Below are 27,406 nucleotides of genomic sequence, written 5' to 3'. Positions count from 1 at the left end.
AACAGGAAGAGAGTGGTATCAGAGAGCAAATGGGCATAGCCGACACTCTAATTGACGTTAAGAGAAAGAAATGGAGCTTGGCAGGTCATGTAATGCATAGGTTAGATAACTGGTGGACCATGAGGGTTACAGAATGGGTGCCAAGAGAAGGGAAACACAGTCGAGGACGGCAAAAGACTAGGTGGCCTGATGAAATTAAGGAATTCGCAGGTGCAAGTTGTAATCGTTTGGCGCAGCCCAGGAGTAATTGGAGATCGGAGGGAGAGGCCTTCGTTCTGCAGTGGACTTAAAATAGGTTGTTGATGATGATGCAACAATACAAACTGTTGAACGCTGCTTCAAGTTTGAAGTTCAGCACAATCTTCTGCGTCAAGAAAATATGCATGCTTACGTGAAGCTAAAGAAACAACTTGCAGCAGAAAGTATGGCACTGTGGTTAGACCAACAGTATGCTAAAAACATACTACCATGGAACCGCTGCACAATCACATATTAGACTCCATTTATTGTAATGTACGTACAAATTGAAAATGTTACCAAATAATAGCAGTCATGTAAAATCTTGCTTGTAAATGATTGCAAGGTTTAAAGTGAAAATGCTGAACAAAGACAACACATTATGCAGTCTCCTTACTACACATTCTATAGACAGCACAAACAAAGCTCTAATTTTGCACTACATATCTTCAAGCTCACTAAAAACAGTAACACTCTGGAATTACAGGATGACTAACAGCGTCTGGTTTTCAACATAAACTGATACAGCAGTCCATCATGACAGTGTGCCATGTGCAGCAGAATAAAAAGGTATGTCAAATGTATAGAAGCTAAAAATACAATATTCAAGTATCTTTGTAGAAGGTAAGTAATAAATATTTGGAACAAATTATGCCCTAACTTGAGTTAGTGACCCTCTGTGCAGGTTTTGAACACCGTAGCAATGAACACACTAGAAAACAAAAGATCAACAGAAGGTGATACACAGGAATTATTCTTCTTTCATTGCACACACGATACAAAAGCCACAATGATGAATGATTTCAACATAACTAACAGTGGTATGAAAAGACAAGCATAGAATGAGACTACAAAATAAAATAAATCTCTGTTCACACAGACAGTTCCACAAAAATGTGAAATGATAGCACAATGTCATTTGTGCTGGTTCTGTGTTACACTAGTATTTCTTTTTTTTTTTTGCCACAGGTGAAATAAAATGGATAATTAAAAACTTCCTATGCGGTAGTAGTTCACTGGCAGTAGCACATCACACCCTTCACTTTATAACACCTTTATAGGCACAACAGCAGCTGCATCAAAGTCGCCTTTGCTGCATGATGTGTGCAATTCACAATACAACTAAAAGAATTTTCTGAAAGTGACAGAAGTTCTGCATTGTATGCTGCAACCTTACAAGGCTGCACTTCTGCCTAGCCTAAACCTAAACACGCAGCAATATATTCTCTGTGAATATCTTGCCCTGATAAAACTACCATGTTTTCATGCACTTGCCCCACGTAAAAAATAATCAAGAAACTTACGAACAAGTGCAGTTGTTGTACATGAATGTTAAAAAAGATTACTGGATTTGACGTCTCAAAGTAACATGAGGGCTACGAGAGATGCTACATGTTGCCATTTGGTACAGCTGCACAGCAGCATGGAGCACATTACCGGGCAGCTGCACCTGAAGGCAAAGTTGGTGTGTGATTATAGATGCAGCCACACTGTGCGTCATGAAGCTACACTGTATATAAACAAAGAAGAGGTGAAAGCGATAATTACTTAGCGTATAAAACAATATTAATCCTGGACCTTCCTTTTTTCACTGTGTCAACAATGTTGCTGGGTTGCTTGTACATATAGGATTTTAATATTGTTGCCTATGGTTACACATGCGGAACTCTTTTTCCCCTTTCTGAATACAGTAGAACATTGTTGATACGATCCCGTTTCGTAAGATTTCCCGGCACCAGCACAAAAAATGACCTAACACAGTTACGCTTCTTTTTTGCTGGTTGACAAATTCGCGGAAAACACTATTTTTCAGCACTAATGTTCAGTACACAGCCAAAATGCGGTCGTACAATACATTTTACAGCCACTAGATCCCATGTTAACAAGAAAAGGCACGAGGCATGCGTTATTGAGAACAGTAGGTACCCGCTGCAGCACTCACCCGCCTGTGTCGCACAAGAATGCCAGTAGGCAGTCAGTTTCCTATTCTGGTATCAGCGAATCTCGCTGGTTCTGAGATGCCCCAATCACAGCTATCACTGCCAACCATATTGCGATAAGCATCTTCACCCATCTGTGTCGCAGCAGGTGTGATGTAGTGCTGTTGAAAGCACACAGCACGCTTTTAAAAGATGAGAACCCAAATGCACTGCCGTTCCCTGCTGCAGGCAGCTCAAAGTGAGGATCATGTTTCACTATGGCGGCATCATATTCAGGTAAAGACCACCCGCTCGAATTCATTTCAAACAGACGTTGACATCTCGTGCCAGGTGCCGAGTGAGCACGTCAAAACTTCCTGTAAAAATGCCCCGCCTGAAGAAACTGTTGACCCAGGCCGAATTTGAGAAGCGCAAACGTATGCTTGCTGAAGCTGTAAAAACGATGTGCGTCTCGGGCCACTTGGGGCCCCACCAGCTCGGCATGCGTCGGCATCTCGTGCCACAACAATTCGCGTAACGCTTTGCATTACATGGATGTCAACTACAGTTGAGCCTGCCAAATTTTTTTAGTGGCTTCAGATCGTACGTTTTCGCAGTTTGTATGTTTTCTTTTGCATTTCTTAAAAATTTATTAACAGGGTTCTACTATATTGTAATAAGGAGGGTGGGTCATACACATGAAAACAGTACTATCAATCAACCTACTTTAGTCTCACATGTATTCTTCGTCCATTGATTTTCTGAAGTTTAGCGTTACATATCCTCTTCAAAAGCGGGTTTAAATGGTTTCTGGGAACAGTGGAGAAGTACATTTTATTATGTTTAGCATGTCTCAAACTCAAGATGTGGCTTTGGCACATAGCCCAAGAACATTAGCATAAGCACTTCCTGCTGTTACATTAGGGTCTACCTAAACGCGAAGGACAAACACGTTTTAGCTGCTTTGTCCTGTCAATGCCACCTAAAGAGGGGGGGGAAAAAACAAGAAAAAGAAAACTTGATAGAGCACAATGCACTCAATTAGTTTGCTGGAGGAGGAAGACATAGACATGAAAAAAAAGGGGGGGAGGGGGGGGCGGCAACTTTAATTAGCCCAGCAGTATTGAAATGAGACATGAGAGGCCATATGGTATATGGCTCACACTGAAGAACAAGGCCAACATTTTAGGAGGGACCTACAATTTCACAACCAAGAACACTAACGAAACTTCTTTGAACACACTTCACCACTATGTCGCAGAATCGTGACACGTGTCAGCCAAATGACGTTCACAATACTAATTCAATTCAAGGTTCAGGTAACTGCATTTGGTATAAACACTCCTCTAGACTTACTTGGACAATGCTACATTCTTACACAAGGCCAATTACACTATAAATTACTGCATTAGTGTAAACAATTATGTTACAATGTAGCCTAGTCACAGGCATGCGTTTATATTGTTGGTACAAGTTCTCTTGCCTCCAGATGTGCCTTTCATGAAAGAATGGAATCATGTTTGGAATGTTGTTCTCTTCTCACTAAAGGCTTACATCTAGTGGTTGTCAATTACTTGGAGAACGCTATACTTTTCCATGATAGTTGAGAACACGAACCACAAGTCCCTCAATCTTACACAAGCAGCTAAGAGTACACATACAGGCATTGGGGCCACATTATTTTTCACTGTCCAAGCTGGCATACACATAACCAACCAGCACTTAGAGAATGATAGAACTTCCCATAAAATGTGAGCATAGGACCGGGATTGATCGTAAAAGTGACTGAGTCAGCAACACCAAATTGGACATCACACTAAATTGATGCAGCAGATGCTCATGTGTTACCTAGTGAGCAATGTGTCACGTCTACTTCTTCCCATACTACACAAGTGCAACTTCATGCTAAGTGAACCCAAATGCTAAGGAACTCAAAACTTCCGGGCCTGCCATGACCATTCGTATGATGAAAGCACTAGCAGTCACCCATTACTTGAGGACAATGTCAGCGCGCATGTAAATGGTGCCTGGTGGAGGTCTCGAGGCTGCGAGCGATTGGTGGATAGGTGGAGGATAGCAGCGCACATGCTCCACAGGCAGGCTGTCGGCATCACTTGTTTTTAGGTATTTGTTCAGCACAGCAAATATCTGTGAGTTGAGCACTTGGAAACGTCGAATGCGATCCACCATCCGCTTCAGGGGCTGTAACAAAAATGTCTTGGATAAGGAATCCCCCCTAGGAAATCGGGTACCAACAGCGGCGTGGCACTGAAAGTATGTGCTGTAATCCTGCTCAACAAGAATGAGCTTAGAGCCACGGTTAAATATGCATGCTTTCTGTTTTACAGAGCAGTGACAAAGTCTGCAGAACTGCCACTACTGGAATAAAGAAGCTACAGTCGATCATGGATATATCAAACTTGGATATATCGAACTATTGTCTATATTGAACAGTTGTAAAGTCCTCTTGAAAATCCCATGCTAAAGTATAGTGATGTCCTACACGTACATCAATCTCCCGTTAACTGCCACATTCGATATACACTTGAACTTCATCATTACAAAGTTGAAGGGGGAACGGACATTAGTTCATTATATCCATTAGTTTGTTATACCTATTAATGTCATTTACTGCAATACTATATGCTCAATGGTGTGCGCAAATGTAAACATCAAAAGAAGAAGACGAATTTGTGGCCCGCAGAAGTGCTACACGACCACGCATATGCTGAAATTTGAATAAAACAATAAAAGAATCTTTGGCGTGTGCAATACGCGACTTAGCACCTGACGCGACAGCCTCTAGGTAGCTGCCTTGTGTTTCATTGGGATGATCTTTCACGTCCACTTTCCACTTGGTTCATCGCGGTCGAGCAACACGTGGCACACAACATAGAGCTCTGCTATGTGATTAAGGAGGCAAACGAAGTTTGTTACGCCGGCTTGGCTCAGCCAGCTCATGGCCTCTGAGAGTGCATTGATACTAATGTAATCTCAGAGGCCCTGCCCAGCTGGCAGCCTGTGCTGCGCACTGTAGGAAGAGGCAATACTGAATTCATGGCATGGGCGTGACCCCTGAGATTGCGCTGGGGAGATCTCCGAGGCCAGGCCCAGCTACAGCTGCCTGCGGGGCACGCCGTAGATAAAGAGAGAAGTGAACACACAAATGTCTTGCACCACTGCGCATAGCCATGCAACATGGTGCAATTCACAAAGGCGTCACCCCAGAGATCTCACTGGAAAGATCTCCGAGGCCACGCCCAGCTGCATCTGCCTGCACGACGTGCAGTAGAAGTCAAAGCGCAGGGTGGCACAGGTTGCGTAGCCAGGCAGCAAGAAAGAGAGAGAGAGAGGGGTCAATGGAGAAGTGTGATAGTGAGCCGCTGCTTGTGCACAGGTGCACAGCTATGCGCGGCAGTGAGAAAAACGAGTGCTGTGCAATGACGTAGCGACATGGGAGTTTTGAAGTGCTGCAGCGAACAAGTGCTGGACCCCATGGAAAGCGATGTACTCGGTGTGCAACGAACGGACACATTTTGTTTTGTTTTGGAGACTAATCTAGTTCATTAAATCCATTGGCAGGACAATTTCACTATGTTAACCGAGGTTTTAAATACGTGAGTCTCTATGGGGATCTCAAGGGGAATTGTATTTACTTTGCTATATTCATTATTTCGTTATATCCCGTTTCGTTATAACAAGGTTCGAGTGTATTGCAGGGCTGCACCACGCTGCACCCCTGCAAGTGCACTTTTTCTAATGGAACCGCAATCACTTCGTCAAAAACATAATGTCAAAAACTTGAAATGGCACTGTTTTGGCAGATGACATGCATGCATGGCACTCTATCTTTTCTATGAGTGGCGCTGGCATGGGATGCCAAACTGTAGACGTGGCGCCGCCACGGTTTTTCTTGTAGACAAAAGATTGAATCTAAAGGGCAGTACATGCCATGAAGAAAAAATTATCAGCATGCTCTCAGTTTTGCACGCTGTGTGTACATGGATGGCTAGTGCAAACTGCTGCCCTTCGTTATTGGCTAGAGCCAATCACCACTCTGCTTCAAGAACATGATGGCCTCCCGGTCCAATACATGTTCCAGAAGAAAGCTTGAAGGCACTCAGTCTTTTCACTGAGTGGCGATGGCAGAGGATGCCGAACTGCAGATCTGCGCAGCAGTGCAGAGGTTTTATTATTATTTTTTTTTGTAGACAAGAGCTTTCCGCAAATGACATATTAGGATTCTGCAAACAAACAAAACGAATCCAACCACAACCTCCACTTGGACAGATCTTTACATTACAGATGAAATTTAAAAAAACACCACATGCGGCATCTGCACATCACAAAAAGACTGCTGCAGCAGTGGCACGCAAGACTAATCGCTGTCCTCATTCGAGCTCACAAGGTATATAGAGTGGGAATGGATTCGGATGTTCTGCAAGCTGAAAACCACTGTCGAAATTGACAAATGTGTAGTGATGGCAGTTGCCAATGCAAGGACTGGAGAGGGAAGACCGAGAATGAAAAGATGTACTGGCTGAGAGGCGTCTTGAGCGGCACGCAAGAAGAGACGCGTGGACTTTTTAGGGCAGTAGAGAAGCAAGGACAACTGATTCCAACAGGAAGTCGGTTCCGAAACTCTACACAACAGTCCACCTACCTCATTGCTAACGTACTACAATCAGCCATTTAAATGGCGCATTGTTGTTACTGTATGGACGCAAGGCTGGGCATGTTCATGTGCCATTTGCAGCACAAGTGCACTGATGGCGGTGTAGCCTGTATCCATACAGGCTACTTTGCTTCTGCAGGGCAAGAGAAAGAGTGGAAGGGGAGAAAAAGGGAAGGCACAATTTGCAAGTGTGCCGTTCGGAGTGTAGGTGAGTTAGCAGTTCTGACAAAGTATACCAAGGGACAACCTGATGCAGACACTGTTGTGGCATCCTGCAGCACAGCAGCACCAATTTACACCAGTGCGTCATTAACTTTCGCTGTCACTTAGTATTCCTTTTGAGGATTAAGCACACAGTTCAGAATTTTGCCAAGACTGAAGACAAAGCAGAGACTCACAATTCCCTTGACCAGCTCGTCTTTGCCATCGACTCGCTGAACTCGCAGAATGTGGTAGCAGAAGTCGAGGGCCTCGAAGCGGCGTTGCTGTCCAAGCAGCACGATCATGGCACAGCCGGCCCAGTGCAATCCTTCCCCAAACAGTTGCCTGCAGGCAAAATAAAGTGGTACATTGTTCGGCTTTGTTATAATCTCAATGTTGCTACTGCTCTCTGTATGCAGTATACTGTGCCTGCAGGCAAAATAAAGTGGCACTTCGTTCGTCTTTGTTATAATTTCAATGTTGCTACCGCTCTCTGTATACAGTACACACAGCGCCCTTTGTTTTCAGGCTTTATATACTCTTTATTTAATCTGTGTGGGGAGGGGGGGGGGGCATAAATTTGGTGATTTTTTTAAAGAGTAAAACCGGAAGATATTGCTTTCTTTTTCTTTTCTTTTTGCTGTCAGGCACGAGAACTGAGGAGAATTCGGTAGTTTTGTTTATGGTAGCGCAAAGGTTAGGATTCTTCTGCTAACTTTTACAAATGATTAATACAAACAATGGTCTTCTTTTGCACACAAACTTTCCATTTAAACAAGTGAAATCACTCACAAGAACATGTAATGGCAAAGAGAGCGGAACATCCTTCAGGCTTAGTTGGTTCGTTTCTAAAAACTGATAGTAATTGTGTGAGATGGAACATTAGTAAACAAAAAATTAGTAATATTGTAAGAAGAGCTCAAATTTGCAAATTTCAGCAAATATTCAGGAGAGTTGGCAGGAATACACATATTTACTATGCAGGGATTTGGCACACAAAAAAATCTTGGCTGAATAACACGAATTCAATCTTAGATAAAAGTTGATAGAACTGTAAAATCTCACTGGCAGAGAAATTAATGTATGACTGCTTACATTATCCGCAAAAGAGCAATAAACAGCAGGGTATATACAACATCACGTAGAACTGTAAGACAATGCACAATCAGCAAAACAATCTAGATGACCAAGAGGGAAAGAAAGAAAGCTGGAGCGTTCACTGACTCAAAACAGCAGTTGAAGCAACAGAAGCATCAAAGCAATTGGGACGGCACTTTTGCTTATCTTTCTTTTTCTTATCTCTTTTCATCTAACCCTTTGGCCAAGGAAACAATTCTTATTATTGGGTCATTCCATGCCAAGCATACCAGAGGTGGTACTCGGCCGATTTCCATGAAAAAAATCATGGCTATTAGCAGTATTATAAGAATGACATACTCATGATATTTCACATGGAAATAAAAATTTATTGACTGTGTGAGCACCATTTTAATTTTACAATAGATCGTACATGGAAGAAAAGAAAACGCTGAAAAAAAAATTTTTTTTCTCCAGTGACCATGATAATTTTGCAGTGTCTTCTAAAAGGATGGGGTGTTAAAATTAACTCGTTTTAAAAGACATATTTATTGGATGCTTTGTTTAGCGCAAAACAAAAGACACAAGAATGACGACAGGACAGGGCGCTATCTTGTGTCTGTTGTTTTGGGCTGAACAAAGTATTCATGGATTCGCACCAACTAGCCCGCCAACGCATTGTGCTGATCTATATTTATTGGGTTTTTTGTGTTTGTAATCAGAGGAAAAAGTCTAATACGAACGATATCAGAGATCTTCTATAAAATTGTTTACTCATTTCCTATGTTTTATAACACCTGGATGTTGTCGGGCAGTATCCAAAATGAACTTAAAGTATTTTTTTACTTGCAGGAAAAAATGTTTGGGCTCGATAAAATTTCTGTTGAGTCATGTGTTCAGCCCTAAATTGCACATTGAGGTGGCCTATACAAAATTGTGCAACGTGATGTATATGATGTATGAGCACAGTAACACTTCATTCAGTAAATCTATTGAAGCCTTTCTTGTTTTAAGCAAGAAAAAAAAAATTAAGGTTGAGTCCCCCCACACCACCTGGCTTGGTCGCCTGACGTTGCTCCGCACTATGTCTTCACTGCACTGCACACAGCCGCTTGCCCACAGTTGATCTAGCGCTGCTGCTGATCTATTGCAATGCAGTGCAGGATTCCTGTCCGAATGCCAGGCTTCCAGTAAGGCTGCTAAACTTACAAGTACTTAGCCACTTGAAACTCTTGGGTCAGCAAGTATGAAGTGAACCGAGCGCAAACATTACGGAGTGATAAGAGTACAAAGTGTTGAAGTGTGTATGTGCCTCTAATATAAATAGCCTTTTTGAACTTCAGGGCAAGTTCAGCTTTCCTTACTTGCACAATGCTATCTTGAACCCAGAGCACGACAACACCCTTGATATGTTTTTGAGCCCATTCAAATAGCTCGTGAGATGTTGTAATGTGCCCTTCCTAAGGCCTTAGAAACCTTGCCGTAATGGCTAAACGTTTTACTCTTCCACCAACGCCATCACATGTGCTTTTCCCATGTTATGTAGCAGGGCATGGACAAGGATGCATCTATACAAATACAAGAAAAGCAGGCATACACATAAGAAAGAATGGAGGAGAGACAGAGAGCGAGATAGGGAGTGACAAACAGAGCAGTCGAGCGGGTGCATGTGGTTTCCCCCTGATGCTCTCAATCGCCTTCCTACCCTAGCCCACAATGTGACTAGGCAAGGCAAGGCAAAGATGACAATTGCGGACAGGCACAGAAATGCAGCAAATGGCAAGGAGAAGGAGGAACATGCATGTTTGGTTTTGCACTAGAGCCAGGTTGTGTTTCCTTTATGGCCGCACCGCAATGGGCGTAAATCTGCCATCAGAGGCAGCAAACACACGCGACCCAATAACAAGTAGCAGAGGAAAGACGAGCATGTTTCCTTTCAGCCACATGGAGTTGCACCACGAAACCCAATGCTATGCAATACCTGTAACAAATGCAATCAGTCTGCAATGTACTTCATACTCGCCGACCCAAGAGCTTCAACTGGCTAAGCAGCTATAAGTTTGGCGCCCAGACAGTAATCCAGTACCATTATGCAACAAATCAGCAGGCGCGCTGTATTAAATGTGGACAAGTGGCTTAGTGCAGTGCAGTGAAGACGTAGTGCAGAGCAACGTCAGGCGATCAAGTCGGAGGGTGTGGGGGGAAATCAAAATTTATTTTTTATTGCTTAAAACAAAGAAGAGTGATTAAATTTCCTAAATGAAGTGTTCCTGTGTTCGTCTTTCAAATGCATCATGTTAGAATATTCTGCATGTACCACCTCAATGTGCAATTTAGGGCCGAACATACAGACCAACTGAAATTTTATCGAGTTAAAAAATTTTTTTCTCGCAAGCTTAAAATTTGTTGAATACAGAACTACTTTGAGTTCATCAGCTGGATACTGGGCAACAACACCCAGATGTTATAGAACATAGGAAATGAACAAACAATTTTACAAAAATTTCCTTTATTGGATTTTTTCCTCCGATTACAAACACACAAAACTCAATATAAATGCCAATTAGAATTAGTTCATTTCAATGCCCCATCCTCCTAGAAGACACGAAAAGCTTTATGGTCACGAGAAGAAAAAAAATGCATAAAATTTTTTCTACCGTGTTCTAATTCCTAGTGTGAGATTAAAACAGTGCTCACACAGTCAAAACTCTTCTTTCGAGTGAAATATCTTGTGTGCATCACTTTTCAGATACCATTATTAGCCATGATTTTTTTCATGGAAATCGGTAATGGTCGAGCGCCACACCTTTGGTAAGTTTGGCATGAAATGACCTTTTTTTTTTTTCTGTTCTTGAACGTTCAGCTTATCTCACCTATCCTCACACAGTTCTAAATTCAGTCAAATTCAGTTTAGATTTACTTTGTTATATGCTTTCCTTATGTCCATTTTCACTATATTGAAGTTAGACTGTACTCTTGTCTTTGACACGGCCTCCATTTTTATTTTCTACTAGGACTCAAAGGTCTGATTTTGCATGTCAGCTTGTGTATTGTGAATACTTTCAAAACATACTGCTAGTGCTACTACCTACAATACCTACAAACATACCTACAATAACGTGCCTAAAGTTAAAGGAGGTATGTGCTACTATAAAAACAAGTAAACTAACTCGACAGTGAACTCGTTCTCGCCGACAGGGATGCAGTAGACAAATTGCAGGGCACTCCACAGCCGATGGAACTCGGTGCACTCCTCCACATTCATGACCCCATTGGTAGGAGGTGGCCCCACCCACAAGGGGTCGTCCAGGTAAGACTTGATGCGAGTCAGGATGACCTCAAACACCGACAGGCCGCAGCACAGGCGCTCCTTCGTCAGGAGGTCCCCCTCCTTGGCAATGCTGGCTTGCTGCATATGATGAAGCATAATTGCTGGGGGTGTTCGAATCATGAAATTTCCAAATTGAATATGAATATTACAGAAAAGTGTCTTTCAAATACTGAACTGAATTCATAACATCTTCTAATTTCTAAATAAAGTGAGATATAAAGCTTGCATGGAGTTCCGTCTGTTAGAAAGGCTTATCTACCTTATTTGATACCTGCATGTCACGCAATTCACAAATGGAGAGAAAGCCAATGCTGCCTAAAGGGCAAAGCGTTCTCATTGAATGGCTGGATATTACTGCACTGAAATGGGCTGCTTTATGCCTGGTACAGCGCAACATGGAAAGGAAGAAACAAGCCGAGCCAGCCAGAAGAGTGAACAGAGTGCTGACTTCCAACTGGTTTTATTGGCCGATTGCATGAAATATACAGTGACAAGAAAGCATCAAGCAATGTCGTCACAACACATCACGAAACGTCACACCGAGAGAATACTACACTATCATGAATCGCAGAACGCGCAATTCCGCCATGCACGGTTAAAGTGATCAATAAATCTTACTTCAGTGAAGATAGGCACAAAGATGGCATAATAACGCATGTGCCGCCAGCCCTTGCTATGAGATCAGCTTCAATAATTTCCCACGTAGGTTGTGATCAGTGCTGTTTCAGCATTTAACACCAATAAAAATTCGGCTTATGTCCACAATCGCGACAGTGAGTTTCTATGTTCCCTGAATAGATTGGTGCACATTGTAACCATGCTGAAGTCGAGAGTATGACAGAAGCTCGTCTGGTCTGGATGATGCATACAAGGAAGAGGTCCGGATATCCAACCAAAATGATTTAAAATAAATTTGTGAACAAGGCTCCCATTGGGGAGCCAAAGCATAATCTTTCTGAAACAAATATTTACGTTTCGGCCATTAAGCATAATATAACCTATTACTGAAAACTCCACTGGTATTTAGGACTACTTTGCTATTTCTTTAGCTTCAAAGGGGAAGATGCACTTAATTATATTTGACAGACATTCTATCAATAAAAACATTTTCCAGACTTTCGCACACGAACTGAGTTGCCAGTGCTGGCATGCAATATGGTTTTCCCTTTAATAGGAGTCAAGCATACTATACATCTTCCTTTTTACCGTTGAAGAAGACGACGGTCGCAAGCGCTAGGGTTCCATCTCGGCTCCTGCTCTCTTGACTGATTTTGGCAAGATTTTCGCCTCCAATCTCCATCATGTTGTGACCAACGCACGTCTAAGGGGAAGAGGATCACATCGATATCGGACTTTCTCCGGTGGGTGGCCTCTTCCATTTTATGAACGTTTTTGTGCTCGGCCTACGTCACCGCCTTTCTGGCCCTGACGACAAGCCTAGCCCGGCGTAGCGCCCATTGGCGTCACCAAGTGTAGCTGGAGCAAGAATTCTGAGATCTCAGTAACTATGCAAATGACGGTTGACGGGGAGGATCTTCCTCCTGAAGAATTTTCAGCAGAATTTGGATGGCAGTCGGCAGTTTCGAAGCGTATGTCCGCCAAGGCGGACTCTGCCAACCGGCCTAGCGGCGGCATATGGGGGAATAGGTGTAACGCTGGCGCGTCATTCAGAACTCAGGAAAATGGAGATAAGCTCAAAAGCAAAATCATCAGGGCGTCACGGATGCCTCCCATGCCCAAGGAACATGCCAAAATTATCATACGGCCCCGCGGAGGGCTGAATATTGCCAAGACAGGACCGACCGTGATCGGCAAGGCGATCGTGGAAGCGGCGGGTCTTACCCCTACGCAAATAAGCTCGGACATCATTTGTCCTAACATACTACAAAACATTCTGGTGGCCAGCACGCCCAACCGAGACAACGCTTCAAAATACACAAGAATCAGGGAAATTCATGTGGCTGGAAGAATGTTTGAAGTCAGTGCATACGAGGCCGCCCCCCACACCACGTGTAAAGGGGTAATCAGACACATCGACCTCAACGACAGTCCATCGGACCTGGAACGTAACATCATCAACGAGAGAAACCCGCTGGCCTTGGCGGTCAAGAGAATTAAGAACACAGGCACAGTCATCATTGCTTTCGACGGACTCAAGGTTCCGAACTTCGTACGCTATGGTCCAGTCCTTGTGAAATGCTTTCTTTATCGCAAGCAAGTTGATATTTGCTACGCGTGCGGCAAACTCGGCCATCGTGCCGACGTTTGCCCGACTCCCGAAGAGTCCACCTGCAGAGGATGTGGGACAGTCAACCCGGACGATCAACACCAGTGCACGCCAAAGTGTGGGTTGTGCGGGGGCCCACACCCTACGGCGGACAAAACGTGCAAGGAGCGATTCCGGATCCCGTACATCGTCAGAAGGAGGCGATGGGAGAGTGCGACGGTGGAAGCTTCAACAAGTGGGGCTTCATCAACACCAGATAGCAGCAACATCAAAAATCACTTCGAGCAACTTCCACCGCAAGAGCCTAGGGGGCGCTCCCGATCCAGGGGACGCTCTGGCTCCAGAGAGAACCCACGGAGTCGCTCTCGATCCAGAGGGCGCTCTTGTTCCAGAACCAGGACCAGATCACGCTCCAGGGGTCGCTCCGGATCCCGGCGCCGAGGCAGTCAAGTCCGGTTCAGGTCCTGCTCGAGGTCCTGCTCCAGGGATTGCCGACCCGAGTGCTACCCAACTTGGGCCGACCGAGTTCGAGGAACGCCGGGAAAAGTAACGCGGGGCTCACCGCCAGAGCATGATAGAGGTAACAACAGACTAGCGCAACTTGAGCGTGAAAACGAGATGATGAAGAACACGATAGCTCGACTGATGACAGAAATTGCCGAAATTAAGAAGCGCAGTCAACCCGTCATGGCTGACAAGCAGCCAGCCACTCCCCAGCCAATGGAAGTCCCCATGGTTGAGAAGAGCGCTACGGATAAGCAACCGGCAGCTCCTCAGCCAATGGAAGTCACCATGGTTGAGGTGATCGATACAGAGAGGCCCGCTAAGAAGAGGGCAATCGCTAACGAGCACGAAAGAGCACCAGGCAGGGCCAAATCGGAGATTCGCGAGTTGCTCTCCGCTCTAAGTGACAGCATAAAGCAGATAAATGAAAAGTTCTCGCTCTTCCACAGCAACATGGCGTCCATGGAGGAGCGCACTAATCAGCGGATCAGCAAAATTGAATCCTTCCTAGAAAACACCTGTGCTGGTACACCTGTGCTGTAACACCTGTGCTGTGTTGTAACACCTGTGCTGGTACCTAAAGCTCCTACACTCCCAGCAACAGCATCGACTAGTAACAGCTCGGGGGCGATCGGCCCTCCAAAGGTTAGCACAGCACCTCAAGAGCAATACGATGGCCACTCAAACTAGCTCATTCAGAATGTGGCAATGGAATTGCAGGGGTTTCCTTCCCAAGAGGGCTCCCCTGCAACAATATATTCGCTCACACGCAGAGAAGCCAAATGTTATCGTTTTACAAGAAACATTAACATCTAACGTCACGCTGTCTGGCTACAAGCCCGTAGCAAAACACGAAGAAGGACGGGGGATCGCTGTACTGATTAGCAACAAGCTGACCCACATCACTCACGACCTTAACATGACCGCAAGTAAAGTCGAATACATGATGATAGAGATAATTCCTAGCCCAACTAACCGCGAAAGTATATCCATCCTGAATGTCTACAGTAGTCCCAAAGCTCCAAGACAACGCTTCAAAGCCCTAATCACCAAGGCCACGCAACTAGCGCGCGAGTCCCCTTTGATCATAGCTGGTGATTTCAACGCACCGTACCACACCTGGGGCTACCCATATAACACTAACAAGGGGGAGGAACTCTGGCGTGAGGCTATAAACCTAAACTTGATGCTAGTCACGGACCCAGCGTTCCCCACCAGATGCGGAACATCGTCGAGCCGTGACACGACACCGGATCTCACCTTTGTCAGGAGCAATGCAGCCGTCAAGTGGACGAACCTCGGGGTAGACTTTGGTAGCGACCATTATATCTTGGCCACGCACCTCCAAGTCGAGCAGAAGAGACAGCGTGTGTTCCAGTACACAGACTGGGACAAATTTCGCAAAATTAGGGAAGAGCGAACGGAGAGTGTGGAGAAGCCTAGCCTCGAACAATGGGTTGTACAGGTTAGGCAGGACATCAAAGCTACCACCAAAGAGGTTTGTACCGATCTTCCAGTGGAAAAGATGGACAGCCGTCTGGCTCACCTGTTGGAGGCCAAGCAGTCGCTCCTCGCCAGGTGGAAAGGACAACGGCTCAACCGCAGGCTAAGAAAAAAGATATCGGAAGTCAACAGAACTATAGAGGAACACTGCAGAGCCCTCTCTAGACAACAATGGGATGAGGTGTGTAACTCGATCGACGGGCAGCTGCGCAACGGGGGCACCTGGAACCTCCTAAAGCATCTCCTCGACGAGACATACACTAAAACCAATCAACGCAACACACTGGCGCGCACCCTACACATAGCAAAGCGAGAATATTCGAGCAATGAAATTTTATCCCAACTAGTGAAGAAGTACCTGTCAGTCGCATCGGGCCCTACACCACCTTGCCCTGACTACGAAGGCTCCGACAACCCTGAGCTCGACGCAGATTTTGGGATTGAGGAGATCAGGCAGGCGCTCCATGCCCTCAACGGCAGATCGGCTCCGGGTCCGGACAAGATCACAAACAAAGCTTTACGGAACCTGGACGAGAAGTCCATCGAATACCTAACGGACATCATTAACCAAACATGGAGCAGCGGTAAATTCCCGGAAATGTGGAAATCGGCCAACACCATTCTCATTCCCAAGCCAGGCAAGCCGCCCAGCCTCGATAACCTCCGCCCAATTTCGCTCACATCGTGCGTGGGGAAGGTTGCTGAGCACGCAATCCTAAACAGGCTTTCACGCTACCTGGAGGACCACGACATTTACCCACACAACATGATCGGCTTCAGGGTCGGACTCTTGACGCAGGACGCGATGAAGCTCATCAAGCATCACATTATTGACTGTAATACGCGGGACACGAGAGCCATACTAGGTCTAGATCTGGAAAAGGCCTTCGATAACGTTCTTCACTCGTTCGTTTTGAACACAATCTCGAGTCTTAACCTGGGGAAGCACTTTCATTCCTACACGAGATCTTTCCTGTCAAATAGAGAAGCCACACTTAAGATCGGGGACCTGACTTCAGACATGGTCAAGCTGGGGTCTAAGGGGACGCCACAAGGGGCAGTCATATCCCCAACCCTCTTTAACCTCGTCATGATTGGACTATCCAGGACACTCTCTGCTATCGATGGTATCAGTCATACCATATACGCAGATGACGTTACCATCTGGTGTACGGGAGGTAGTGACGGACAGGTAGAGACGGCCCTACAAGAGGCGACTGATGCTACCGAGAGATACCTTGAGTCCACGGGCCTTCGGTGCTCACCGCACAAGTCGGAACTGCTACTTTATCGACCCAAGCGCAGAGGCCCGAAACCAAAGGGGTGGAAACCACTCGCCGAATGCGACATAAAACTGCGCACAAACGACGGAGGATATATTCCGAGGGTGGATGCTATCCGGATTCTCGGCATGATGGTAGAGTCGAATGGTTCAAACAACCAGACAGTGCTGCGACTCACTAAGAAGACGGACAATGCCATCAGACTAATCAGAAGAGTGGCCAACCGGCAGCAAGGCCTCGGAGAAGATAACCTCGTGAGATTGGTACATGCGTTCGTAATGTGTCATTTCACTTACGTCGCGGCTATGCACAACTGGCAAAGATCGGAGCGGGATAAGCTCAACGCATTAATCAGGAAGGCAATCAAGAGAGCTCTCGGCCTCCCCATATACACTCACACGGAACGCTTACTTCAACTTGGCATGCATAACACGCTAGAGGAAATAGCGGAAGCACAGGAGAGGGCCCAGTTCGTCAGGTTATCTACCACACAAGCTGGAAGACACATCTTACAGGAGCTGGGCGTTCCCCCCACAGTAATCAAAACAAAGTTCTGTAGCATCCCTCGAGAGCAGCGGGACCGCATCATTGTCGCCCCGATCCCACGAAACGTCCATCCAGAGCACAACGTGGGAAGACGTCGGGCGCGCGCGAAGGCTCTCCTGGAAAAGGCTCGTGAACGGGCTTCGGAGAACAGTTTCGTAGACGCAGCGCGCTACGCCGACGGACAGGCCTTCGCTATAGTTAGCGTAGATCATGAAAGGCAAATAACAAACGCAATCTCGATTCGGACGACGTCCTCTGAGATCGCAGAGCAGGCTGCAATAGCGATGGCCTTATTGGACGACAAGAGGACATCAATCTACAGTGACTCCATATCAGCTGTTAGGGCATTTGCCAAAGGTACCATATCCGAGCTGGCCCTAAGGATACTAGGAAGCAAGGAGATCAAGCCACACACATTGATCTGGTTTCCAGCCCACATGGGACAGATCGAGGGTGCCCCGCCCAACCTCAACGAGTCGGCACACGGAGCTGCGCGAGGGATCATCAACCGCGTAGCTACCGGGCAGCCTGACGCTGGGGGTACTGACAATCGGGACTCTCCTTCATCCTACACCGAAATTACTAAGCACTTTTATTTGGCTCGGAGGATCTACCCCCTCCCACATTGCAAACTCAATAGACCTCAAGCTTTGACACTCAGGCTTCTACAGACGGGGGTTTACCCAAACCCCCTACTTCTTCACAACGTGTACCCCGAAATTCAAACAACAAATGCATGTGCACTTTGCAATGATTTAGCGAGTTTACCTCACATGCTCTGGCGATGTACCGCGTTACACAGCGATAAAAACAACACTTCTTCACGTTGGGATGCGGTCCTACACAGCCCCAACCTCGAAGAACAGTTATGGGCTGTCCAACGGGCCCGCGACGCGGCGGAGAGACTCGGCCTCTCTGTCCCGACGTGGGAGCGGCCCGCTGCGCGCTAGTGCGCGCCCTAAAGGACCCTAATAAAGTTTTTCATCCATCCATCCATCCATACTATACATCTCGATTAATAGATACCCAAGTTACTGATAACTAATACCCCTGTCAAGCGGGCAAGTTAAGTGCACTTATGGAGAGTGTCACTCGGTTTAAGTGCACTTTGCCAAATCTATACGTTGTAAGTGGAGTGTACTTGGTGAAGAGTGCACTCCGGTCGGAATGCATTTACGGAACGCACATTGCTGGCCGAGTGTGTAGCCTTGCTGCCAGCAATTTGAATGGCACAAAATGTAATGCATAAAGAAAGGACACGTAAGCTCATTTTAGTTCTTGAACAGCTTTTAACAAAATAATCAGAACAGAACTCGCTCATATTCTGTTTTAGCAGGATCAAATGCAGTCTTGTTGCACGCCACCATGTTGTTCTGGATTGGCTAGACATTCGACTTGGCCAGCATTGACTTGCAACACTCTTATAATAAAGATCTTTTAGTTTTTTGTTGAGAAAATATACATTATGGTTGTTTTTATCTATATTACAACGTAATACAATAACGTTTTAGAAGTTTTGTCTTCGTAATTTATATCTTCAAAAAAACGTGCTCCATACCCGCCAGTTGTTCCAGATGCATAAAATTCCCAATGCTGCATAATAAACATAAGACACTATACACATTTTTGCTGCAAGTCATTTAAGCGTGGCTAATAATGTAAGACAAGCAGCATTTAAAGAACACTGATCGAAATCCCTATCTTTGTGGATGATTATGTGCACCTAAATTTCCCAGCTACAATTTCAATGCGTTGAATGCCTAGTAACTAGAGTACAGGACGCTGTGCAGCATTGCTTTGTTCATCATCAATTCGATCTCATGAGGAACATTTGAAACAGGAACTCAAACCTTTGGTGTTCCAAGGCGCTCAATAGTCTGCACCACCTGCAGAGGCCCGTACTTGGCTTCAAGACGCTTCAGCTTGGTCTCCGGTTTTTCTCCATCTGGAATGTTAAAGTGAAGCTCAGCAACACCAATAATGAGAGTTGCTTCAGGCTTCAGACCCTGATCACGAGAAGGAAATTTACAGAAGAATAAAAATGGGTTGGAGCGCATTCGGCAGACATTGTCAGATCCTGAGTGGAAGCTTACCATTATCATTAAAAAGAAAGGTGCACAATCGATGCATTCTACCGGTGCTGACATATGGGGCAGAAACTTGGAGACTGACAAAGAAGCTCGAAAACAAGTTAAGGACCGCGCAAAGAGCAATGGAACGAAGAATGTTAGACATAACGTTAAGAGACAGGGGAAGGGCAGTGTGGATCAGAGAGCATACAGGGATGGCCGATATTCCAATTGACATTAAGAGGAAGAAACGGAGCTGGGCAGGTCATGTAATGCGTCGGTTAGATAACCAGTGGACCATTAGGGTTACGGAATGCGTGCCAAGAGAAAGGAAGCGCAGTCGAGGACGGCAGAAGACTAGGTTGGGTGATGAAATTAGGAAATTCGCAGGCGCTAGCTGGAATCGGTTGGCACAGGACAGGGGTAATTGGTGGTCACGGGGAGAGGCCTTCGTCCTGCAGTGGACATAAAATAGGCGGATGATGATGATGATGACTAAAAATAAGCTGAAGTGATACACTGGTCACTACAGTAACATTTTTCCAAGTGGCAATATTGTCGGCATTATGCTCACACATCATAGAAAGAAATCTGCTTAGTTCGCTACTTGCCCTTACATTTTTTTTTTTTTTGTGGAGCCACAAAACTAAATGCTGGTGTGAAAAATTTCTAGCAATTTCACACCATGCATGTATATCTATCAGTGGGCAGGACTAAAGAAACTACAAAAGTGCACAAACAAACAAACAAAAATTAAAACATTCCCAACCTTTACAGTAAGGTCGTGGCAGAATGTTCTGGAATGGTGCAGCATGCTGGAGGTCACACACCTCTTCCTGTGACTGTAAAAGATGTAACATAGGTTGGCCACTATGTCTTGATTCATTCCAAATTATTTACGAAGACATATAATTCCAACTGGATGGACATGGTTACAGCATGAATTAATGGCAATTTAATGAAAGTTAATTAACGAACAGCAAAACAGAGAAACTCAAAACCACAATGAAGAACTGCTCCAATTTTGCTGCAATGGAAGGCCTAACTGAAGAGCATTCACAAGCCTTCACATTGTGACAGGTATTATTACAGCATGGCCACCAGAGGAGGGTTAGGTATAACTCTTTAGCAATAACTACTATGATTGTAAACATGGAGGTAAGAGCTTCGAAACATGCATCGGTATGGTATAAGAGGGAGGTGATTGTAAAGGTACAAAAGTACTTATTTTTATTGCAAGATAATGCATGGAATTGTGCGCCACTGTCAAGAATTTAAATAAAAGTATAGTAGAACTTCTGTCAATATGTTCCATGTTGCATCTTCCCGGTGGCTACATCACATTTGTCTTTTATGAAGCTGGCATTGCACAGACTCCTAGCTTCTGACATTTCCTTCGCTCTAATTCACATTTTCTCATTGGTTTCATGAAAGACATCAATGGGGTTATACTGTACTTGTGCCTTGAAGACAAGCCAAAACTGAGCAAATTGAATAAAACCCTTGCTATCAAATGCAAAGTGCATGAATGGTTCAAATAGCAACAAATGGTTATTAATTTTTGCTAATAACCTCACCAACAAAGCAACAACAGACTCACTAGTGAGAGTAAGGCACACTTACACGTTTGGTACATTTGACCATGAAATCATATACGCATTTGGCCTCATTTCAAGGAAAGAGCGAAAACAAACAGACTTAAACTGCTCACCAAGCTCTGCTCTATCAGAAGGCAGAACAGTATAGCATTGCCAACTTCCCGAAAGCTTTGGAACATTTCAGTCTTCACATCGGGGTACTGCACAATGTCATTCAGTTGAGCGTGGTAGTAACCAAGGATGCCTAGGATCGAGAACATGGTATGGTAAGCACTGTGGATGCAGCAATACGAGCTATGAAAAGAACGCTGTCATTTGGCTGATTACAAAGGTTAACCAGCGAAATATTAGATGTGCAAAGTCTAAAGAGCTCTTAGTGCCTATATTACTTGTGCATAATACCTGCAAATACTTTTGACTTTGTAGACTGTGCTCATTGCCAAGTGCTTTATCTTGCCATTACTCGTCAAATTTATTGACTGAAGAGCTTCATTCTGACATCTGTAATCTATGTTGTAATTTTTTCTTCTTTTCTGTTGACGCTATGTAACATGTTTTTCCAATTCCAATTTCTGTCTTTGTTGTACAGTTAAAACTCAATATATAGAGCTCGGTAAAATAGGAAATCTGCTTTGTTATGTCAAAATTTGGTTATATTGAAATTTAACCTTTTAAGCAAATAAGTAGAGTTGCTGATGAATTTTTCTTAAGGGTATCCATAATTTTCCAAATTATCAGGCAATCGGAAAAATCACATTTGAAAGAGAAAAAAATTAATTTTATTGAATTTGAGTCAACGAAGAAAGATATGGTTTCATGCCGTGGTAACAACATTTTCACATCAGCGGTACAAAGTGAAGCCAGCCATGCTTTTATGGAAAGCTATCATGAAAAGTGCCTGCAGTGGGGAGTGAATGCTTCGTCTGCCTTTCACTGCAACGCGTCTCTGAAACTCGAGATTAGGCTGGAAGACAGCACTACGCCATCTCGACATGCCCACTCTTTACACACATAGCAGATTACCTCTAAAACAGGCTACGCAAACTGCTTATTGACAGCCATGAGCAGTCATGGCTGCGCTTGATTGCGTTACTGCGTGTGAGCTCCAATTAGTGACCCCCCCCCCCCTTCTTCTGCTTGCGTGGGAGGATAGCACTTATCAAACCATCGTCCTTCTCATCAAACCACCACTCGCATCCAAAGCATACAGAGCGTAGGGCACGATAGGATCTTATTGCACTCGAACTTTACACTGAATATGAAGTTGCTCCACTGCAGTGGGCACTCTTAGTCGCATGGCGCGCTATTTGAGAGGTGCGTTCACAAGCAGCCTCTTTAAATTCAACCGTTTGACTATCTGCATCTGCAGAAGCCTCTATTTATTGTCTCGGCATTCCTTCGTGACGCCAGTGAAATTTTGATATATTGAAACATTGCGTGACCACACTTCGCTATATTTAAGTATAACTATGTGGTGTTCTACAAACAAGAAGTTATAAAAAGATAGGTAAATACTTTATTATATTGAGGCTCGTTATATCAAGGTTCAACTGTATTTTTCAACTAAACAGCCTATTGACAGTACAACTGAATTTTTTGTAAATGGCCCCCATACTACCCTCTGGCTACGAGGACATACAAATTTTGCATACCCTGTGAAAGTAACTGATTAGTAATAAAGAACTCAAAACCAAAACTGACCAGGGGAGCCATAGTCATAGCGTGGGAGCCTACAGTGTTTGGGCATTACTTTTAGGAGGGTTTTTGTGTACTGCAGCAGGGTACCTTGGATCTGCAATGAAGGGGAAAAAAAAGAACACATGCTTCTTATTTATAAGCACTAAACAGCCAGGATGTGAAAATATCGAAATCAGAAGTAGCAGTGATTCAACGCATTTAGTATTCTTCCCTCATATAGTCATGGGAAGCTGTAATGAAAGACTCCATATCAGTCATATCACTAGTGGTACTTTGGCATGCACCTAAATCTCTGCACACAAGCATTTTTGCCTTCCACACCTAACAGAATGTGGCTACAGTGGGAAGGAATTGGACACAACTCTTCGTGTCGAGCCTGTGGAGTGTCACAGTCACTGAGCCATTGCAGCAGGTTGTTCAATAAACACTGACCGAACTATTCACATTCAAAGACTACCACATCTCGGATTCCGCCAAGTTAAACTTGGCTTGATATGTACACTACGGCGAGTGTCGGAGTAAATGCTTTAGAAAAAGACGGCACAATGCTAGGTCTAACACTTAGAGGTTAAATCCTATACCAATACTAAACAATTTTTAAGCTTGGTAAACAATCTTGCATGTGGACACCATTTGTGCTTATCTACTATAAGTGTCCTCTGATGTATTTAATAAAAATCAGGTCCCTTGGTTAACCTCCTTTCTTCTCATTCATTACATAACGAGGGTCTTGAATCCGGCAACATTGATGCCTTCAGGTAGCATGTGTGGGTTTGTTGACCAGGTGCCTTCACCCAAAAAGATCACGTACTTGTGACGCCTGTGGCAGAAAGGATGTTCCACATCCGCCACCAAGATTTACAAGTGGTGGAGCTGGCTTACGCTCCCAGGGTTCTAGTAGGAAACATAAACGCCCAGGAAAGTGTATGGGAAAGCGACGCCGCAGTAGCTCAATTGGTTAGAGCATTGCACGCATAACGCAAAGATGTGGGATCGTTCCCCACCTGCGGCAAGTTTTTTTTTTCATCCACTTTCAATTCTATCAATTTAGAATTTCTTTATTTCAATTAGTAAGTACAAGTAATTTCCACCGTGTTGCTCTTGGTGTCTGTTTGTTGGCTTCTTATGATATGTTTGATAGAAATTGTGCCCCTCGGTTAACTTCCTTTCTTCTCGTTCTCTCACTATATGTGTCTCTCAAATGCTGACAGCATAAAAAAAAAGAGTCAAGAGATTGCATAGTGAGGAAAGCGCATATTGCGTGACTTGGGAGAATGCTCCTTACTACTGTGAAGTGCATTAAAATCTGTGTCCACTCAGCACAACTATTCGAAATGTTTTGATGGTCTGTTTAGGTTTCTGGTTACTAAAGGTACAGAAGAGGACAATCAGCTAGGATCCTTGGAATGTTTATGACATTTATAAATGATTCCTATAGAGGCAACCATGGAGCTTCATTACAATTTAGTAGAGGAAGAATCAGCACTGATTGGTAGTTTTGCACTACAGCCTTATAGCTATGCAGAGTTTTAAATGTGTTCCCATTTCACATGCTCCTTCACACAACAATCTCATCCCATACAGGCACTTCCAGTGATAACGGGCATTATTGAGTGCGTACATAAACGCATCGAAAAGGTACACAGAAAAATGCGAGATGTGCTACATCTAGTCTTTTCTGGGTGCTTTTTCTATGCCCATGTCAAAGTTTAAAAGGAAAACTCAAATCAATATCTTCCAGCTTAGTGGCAGTTTAGGATGTGCAATGAATGATGAATATTATACAAAAAGTACAATACAGAACATCAGAATAATCCTTTCTGGCATTTTGTAACCAAAAAGGCCAACAGCGGTAGATGCCCCCCCCATTATGCGCTATACAATTTCCCAAACTGAGCCTGTACTTGCACCTCCTGCCAGTCCCATGCTGGAGTGGTATTCTTGAGTGATCCCATTTGGGGCTAGTTCTACTTTTGTGATATTTCGCAGGAATAGCACCAGGCATGTCAGCACCTATGGGTGACAGCATTCTCAGCAATGTTGAGACAGTGTTCTTGGCATCATGCTAGGAATACTGTTGCCTGTAGATGCCATCGTGTCTGGCACTAGTCATGTGAAATCTTGAAAAAGTGAAAGGTAGCCCTGAAAGTGACTGCACGAAGATATTGCTGCTGGTTGAGATGTTGCTGAAGAAACCTGCATAGGCACTAGCACCACATTTCCATCCAGGGTAGCTTTAATAAAATTCTGTTGTGGCGACTCACCAGGCTCTTGACGATTTTGAGCAGTTCCTCCATGACAACGGCAATGCCCTGGTAGCCCAGGAGCCGGCAGATGGCACGGAAGTGGGGTGCACCCACAAAGCCACTGTACAGGCTGTAGATTTGCTGGTATGCTGAGTTCAATGCCTGGGTTCACAGACGTACAGGAATAACACCGTGAGCTTCAGTAAAACAAGCCACCATGACACTTGCAAGCACTGGCACTGCCCACACACTCGCAATGATATTTACAGCCATGCAGCCAACAGTTTGTTGTACACTAGCATACAATACCTTAGCTTTCACATAATGATATAGTCGGGAGCAAGTGCGGAAAAAGCAGGTGCAAAAGCAAAGATGAATCAAGCAAGATGAAAATGGGATTTCTGTGAGCTCAAGCCCTTACACCTAATTTATATGACCAGTTAGAATAAAACCTCGTTACTATGAACACCCCATTGATGAACTTTTCAGATTAATGAACTCTTCAGATTAACGAACTTTTCAGAAATCCCCTGCTGACTTCTTATAGTCCTAATGTAAAAATATTTCTGTACTACAAACTTCAGAATACCGAACTTTTCAGAATAACTATCGTTACTCAGTTTCACTGCGATGCTAACAACGGCTCAATATTACAAATTAATATTATGAGATCTGGGGATTCTTAGATTTCCGTGTATCCTTCACGGCAGCCAAAACAGTAGGCTAGCAGACGATAAGGCGCAGAGACCGGACGTTGTGGCGCATGGGTTCGGAAAACCTAAGACTGCACCTGAGAAAAAAAGGAATGCGAGCAAGCGGAGGTGACGGCACATCATGTTTTGAGCACGCATGCTCCGCCCAGAAAAGTGTCACCTAGCAATGGAGGTACGTCTCTTCCTTCTTTCACCCCTCTTTCTGTGCGCGCCTCTTCACGCTTCTTTCTGTGGCTGTACTAGCTACATGCACGGTGAAATGTAACCTTCGTACTCGTAGGGATGCCACACGGTCGCACTTTGCACATTCCAGAAGATGGTGTTTATGCGCATTTGCCCTTTGACATAGTTCAGGTGTCTACCTTGAGCGAAACAGTTGCGATGTCCACGGCAAGAAATGTGAAAAATAAACAAAAAGCAAAAAACATGGCACTTTGGGGGCGACATGGAGCTGCATTTTTGTCAGTAGTTTTCCTGGCGCCAGTGTCTGTTTTGCGCACGTCACTTTTATTACACGGTGCTTCGGTGGTGCATGGCGGCAGATAGTATGGAAAATAGCAACAGCGTGTGTCAAGAGCCAAGAGCAACGTTTTCATGGATAGCTCATATGGTGACAACTTATGAACTGATGGGTTGATGGGTGGAATGGTTCATTTTGGGGATTTCACTATAACAATCTTTCAGAATAACGAACAATTTACTGCGGCCCCCTCAAGTTCGTTATATCAAGATTTCACTGTTTGAGGGGAAAAAAAGAAAGCAGCTTTTCAACAGAGGCCTAGGTCGCTAGACCTTTGAAGAGGTGTCAGTTGACCAGCACAGTAGTTAGCTTACATGGTATCTTGCAGAGTAGAACATGAAACAGAAGACTGTCTATTGTGTTTTCTTGATTGAAAAGCTTCAATGTAAGGTCAACAGGGCTCCAACGTAGGCACGTTGAGCTAATTTGGAAATTTTTGTCAAGTGTCATGTGTACCATGATGGCAAACAGGAAATGATCCCATTAAGAAAAAAAAGGTGCGATTTCCACTCATTCGCTGTAATGTGCAAGAACTTAAATGTGTCGCATCTACTTCCTGTCTTCAGAACTTCACGTAACAGGTGTTACCAGAAAAAATTATTTTCCACAAGCTTGTCAACAAGTGTGCATAGAGTCAAGGATAATTGACAATATGTGCAGTGCTTACTCATAACAGCCACCTGTGAATTATTTGACAATCACTAAACTGAATGAAACTGTGAAAAAGCGGAGTTCACAGAATTCAAGCGCATCACTTCCAGTGTGCATTCCTCGAGTACATAACGCCAGTGAATAGGATGCCCTTTGCTGCAATGAGGCACTGAGTTGCTGATGTGACATCATGGAATGGCGAAAGTACTGCCCCTCAAAGTGATAGACTAGGCGTGTGGTTCACGAAGTGCTCAACAATCTGAATTAATGTATGCTCTAGTCAACGTTTTTCATGTCTACATGACTGCACACATTAAGATGGTGGGTGTTTGCAGCTTCAATATTTTGATATCACCACCACTTTGGACACCATTAGTAATAACAATAAAAACGCACCATCAAACTCGG

General features: G+C 44.4%; 1 protein-coding gene and 1 non-coding gene across 3 annotated transcripts in view; one reads left to right on the top strand and one right to left on the bottom strand.

The window, feature by feature from the left end:
- Positions 1–485: 485 nt before the first annotated feature.
- The window catches only part of Cyfip (Cytoplasmic FMR1-interacting protein Sra-1), a 63,046-nt gene continuing 36,125 nt past the window's right edge, over positions 486–27,406 (bottom strand). For both annotated transcript variants that reach the window (XM_065452750.1, XM_065452749.1), the window contains 8 exons: positions 25,133–25,276; positions 22,872–22,962; positions 21,284–21,414; positions 20,342–20,414; positions 19,354–19,448; positions 11,280–11,518; positions 7,230–7,377; positions 486–4,358 (listed from right to left, as the gene is read on the bottom strand). In XM_065452750.1, the coding sequence (XP_065308822.1) occupies positions 4,146–4,358; positions 7,230–7,377; positions 11,280–11,518; positions 19,354–19,448; positions 20,342–20,414; positions 21,284–21,414; positions 22,872–22,962; positions 25,133–25,276 (1,134 nt within the window). In that variant the 3' untranslated portion in view covers positions 486–4,145. The remainder of the gene's footprint in view (positions 4,359–7,229; positions 7,378–11,279; positions 11,519–19,353; positions 19,449–20,341; positions 20,415–21,283; positions 21,415–22,871; positions 22,963–25,132; positions 25,277–27,406) is intronic.
- TRNAM-CAU (transfer RNA methionine (anticodon CAU)) lies at positions 23,808–23,880 on the top strand. Its single transcript has one exon. It is a non-coding gene; the product is annotated as a tRNA-Met (tRNA).

The sequence above is a fragment of the Dermacentor albipictus genome, chromosome 3 (assembly GCF_038994185.2).
Source record: "Dermacentor albipictus isolate Rhodes 1998 colony chromosome 3, USDA_Dalb.pri_finalv2, whole genome shotgun sequence".
NCBI lineage: Eukaryota > Metazoa > Arthropoda > Arachnida > Ixodida > Ixodidae > Dermacentor > Dermacentor albipictus.
The sequence above is the reverse complement of the archived record's forward strand: the minus strand, read 5'-3'. Positions and strand labels throughout refer to the sequence as shown.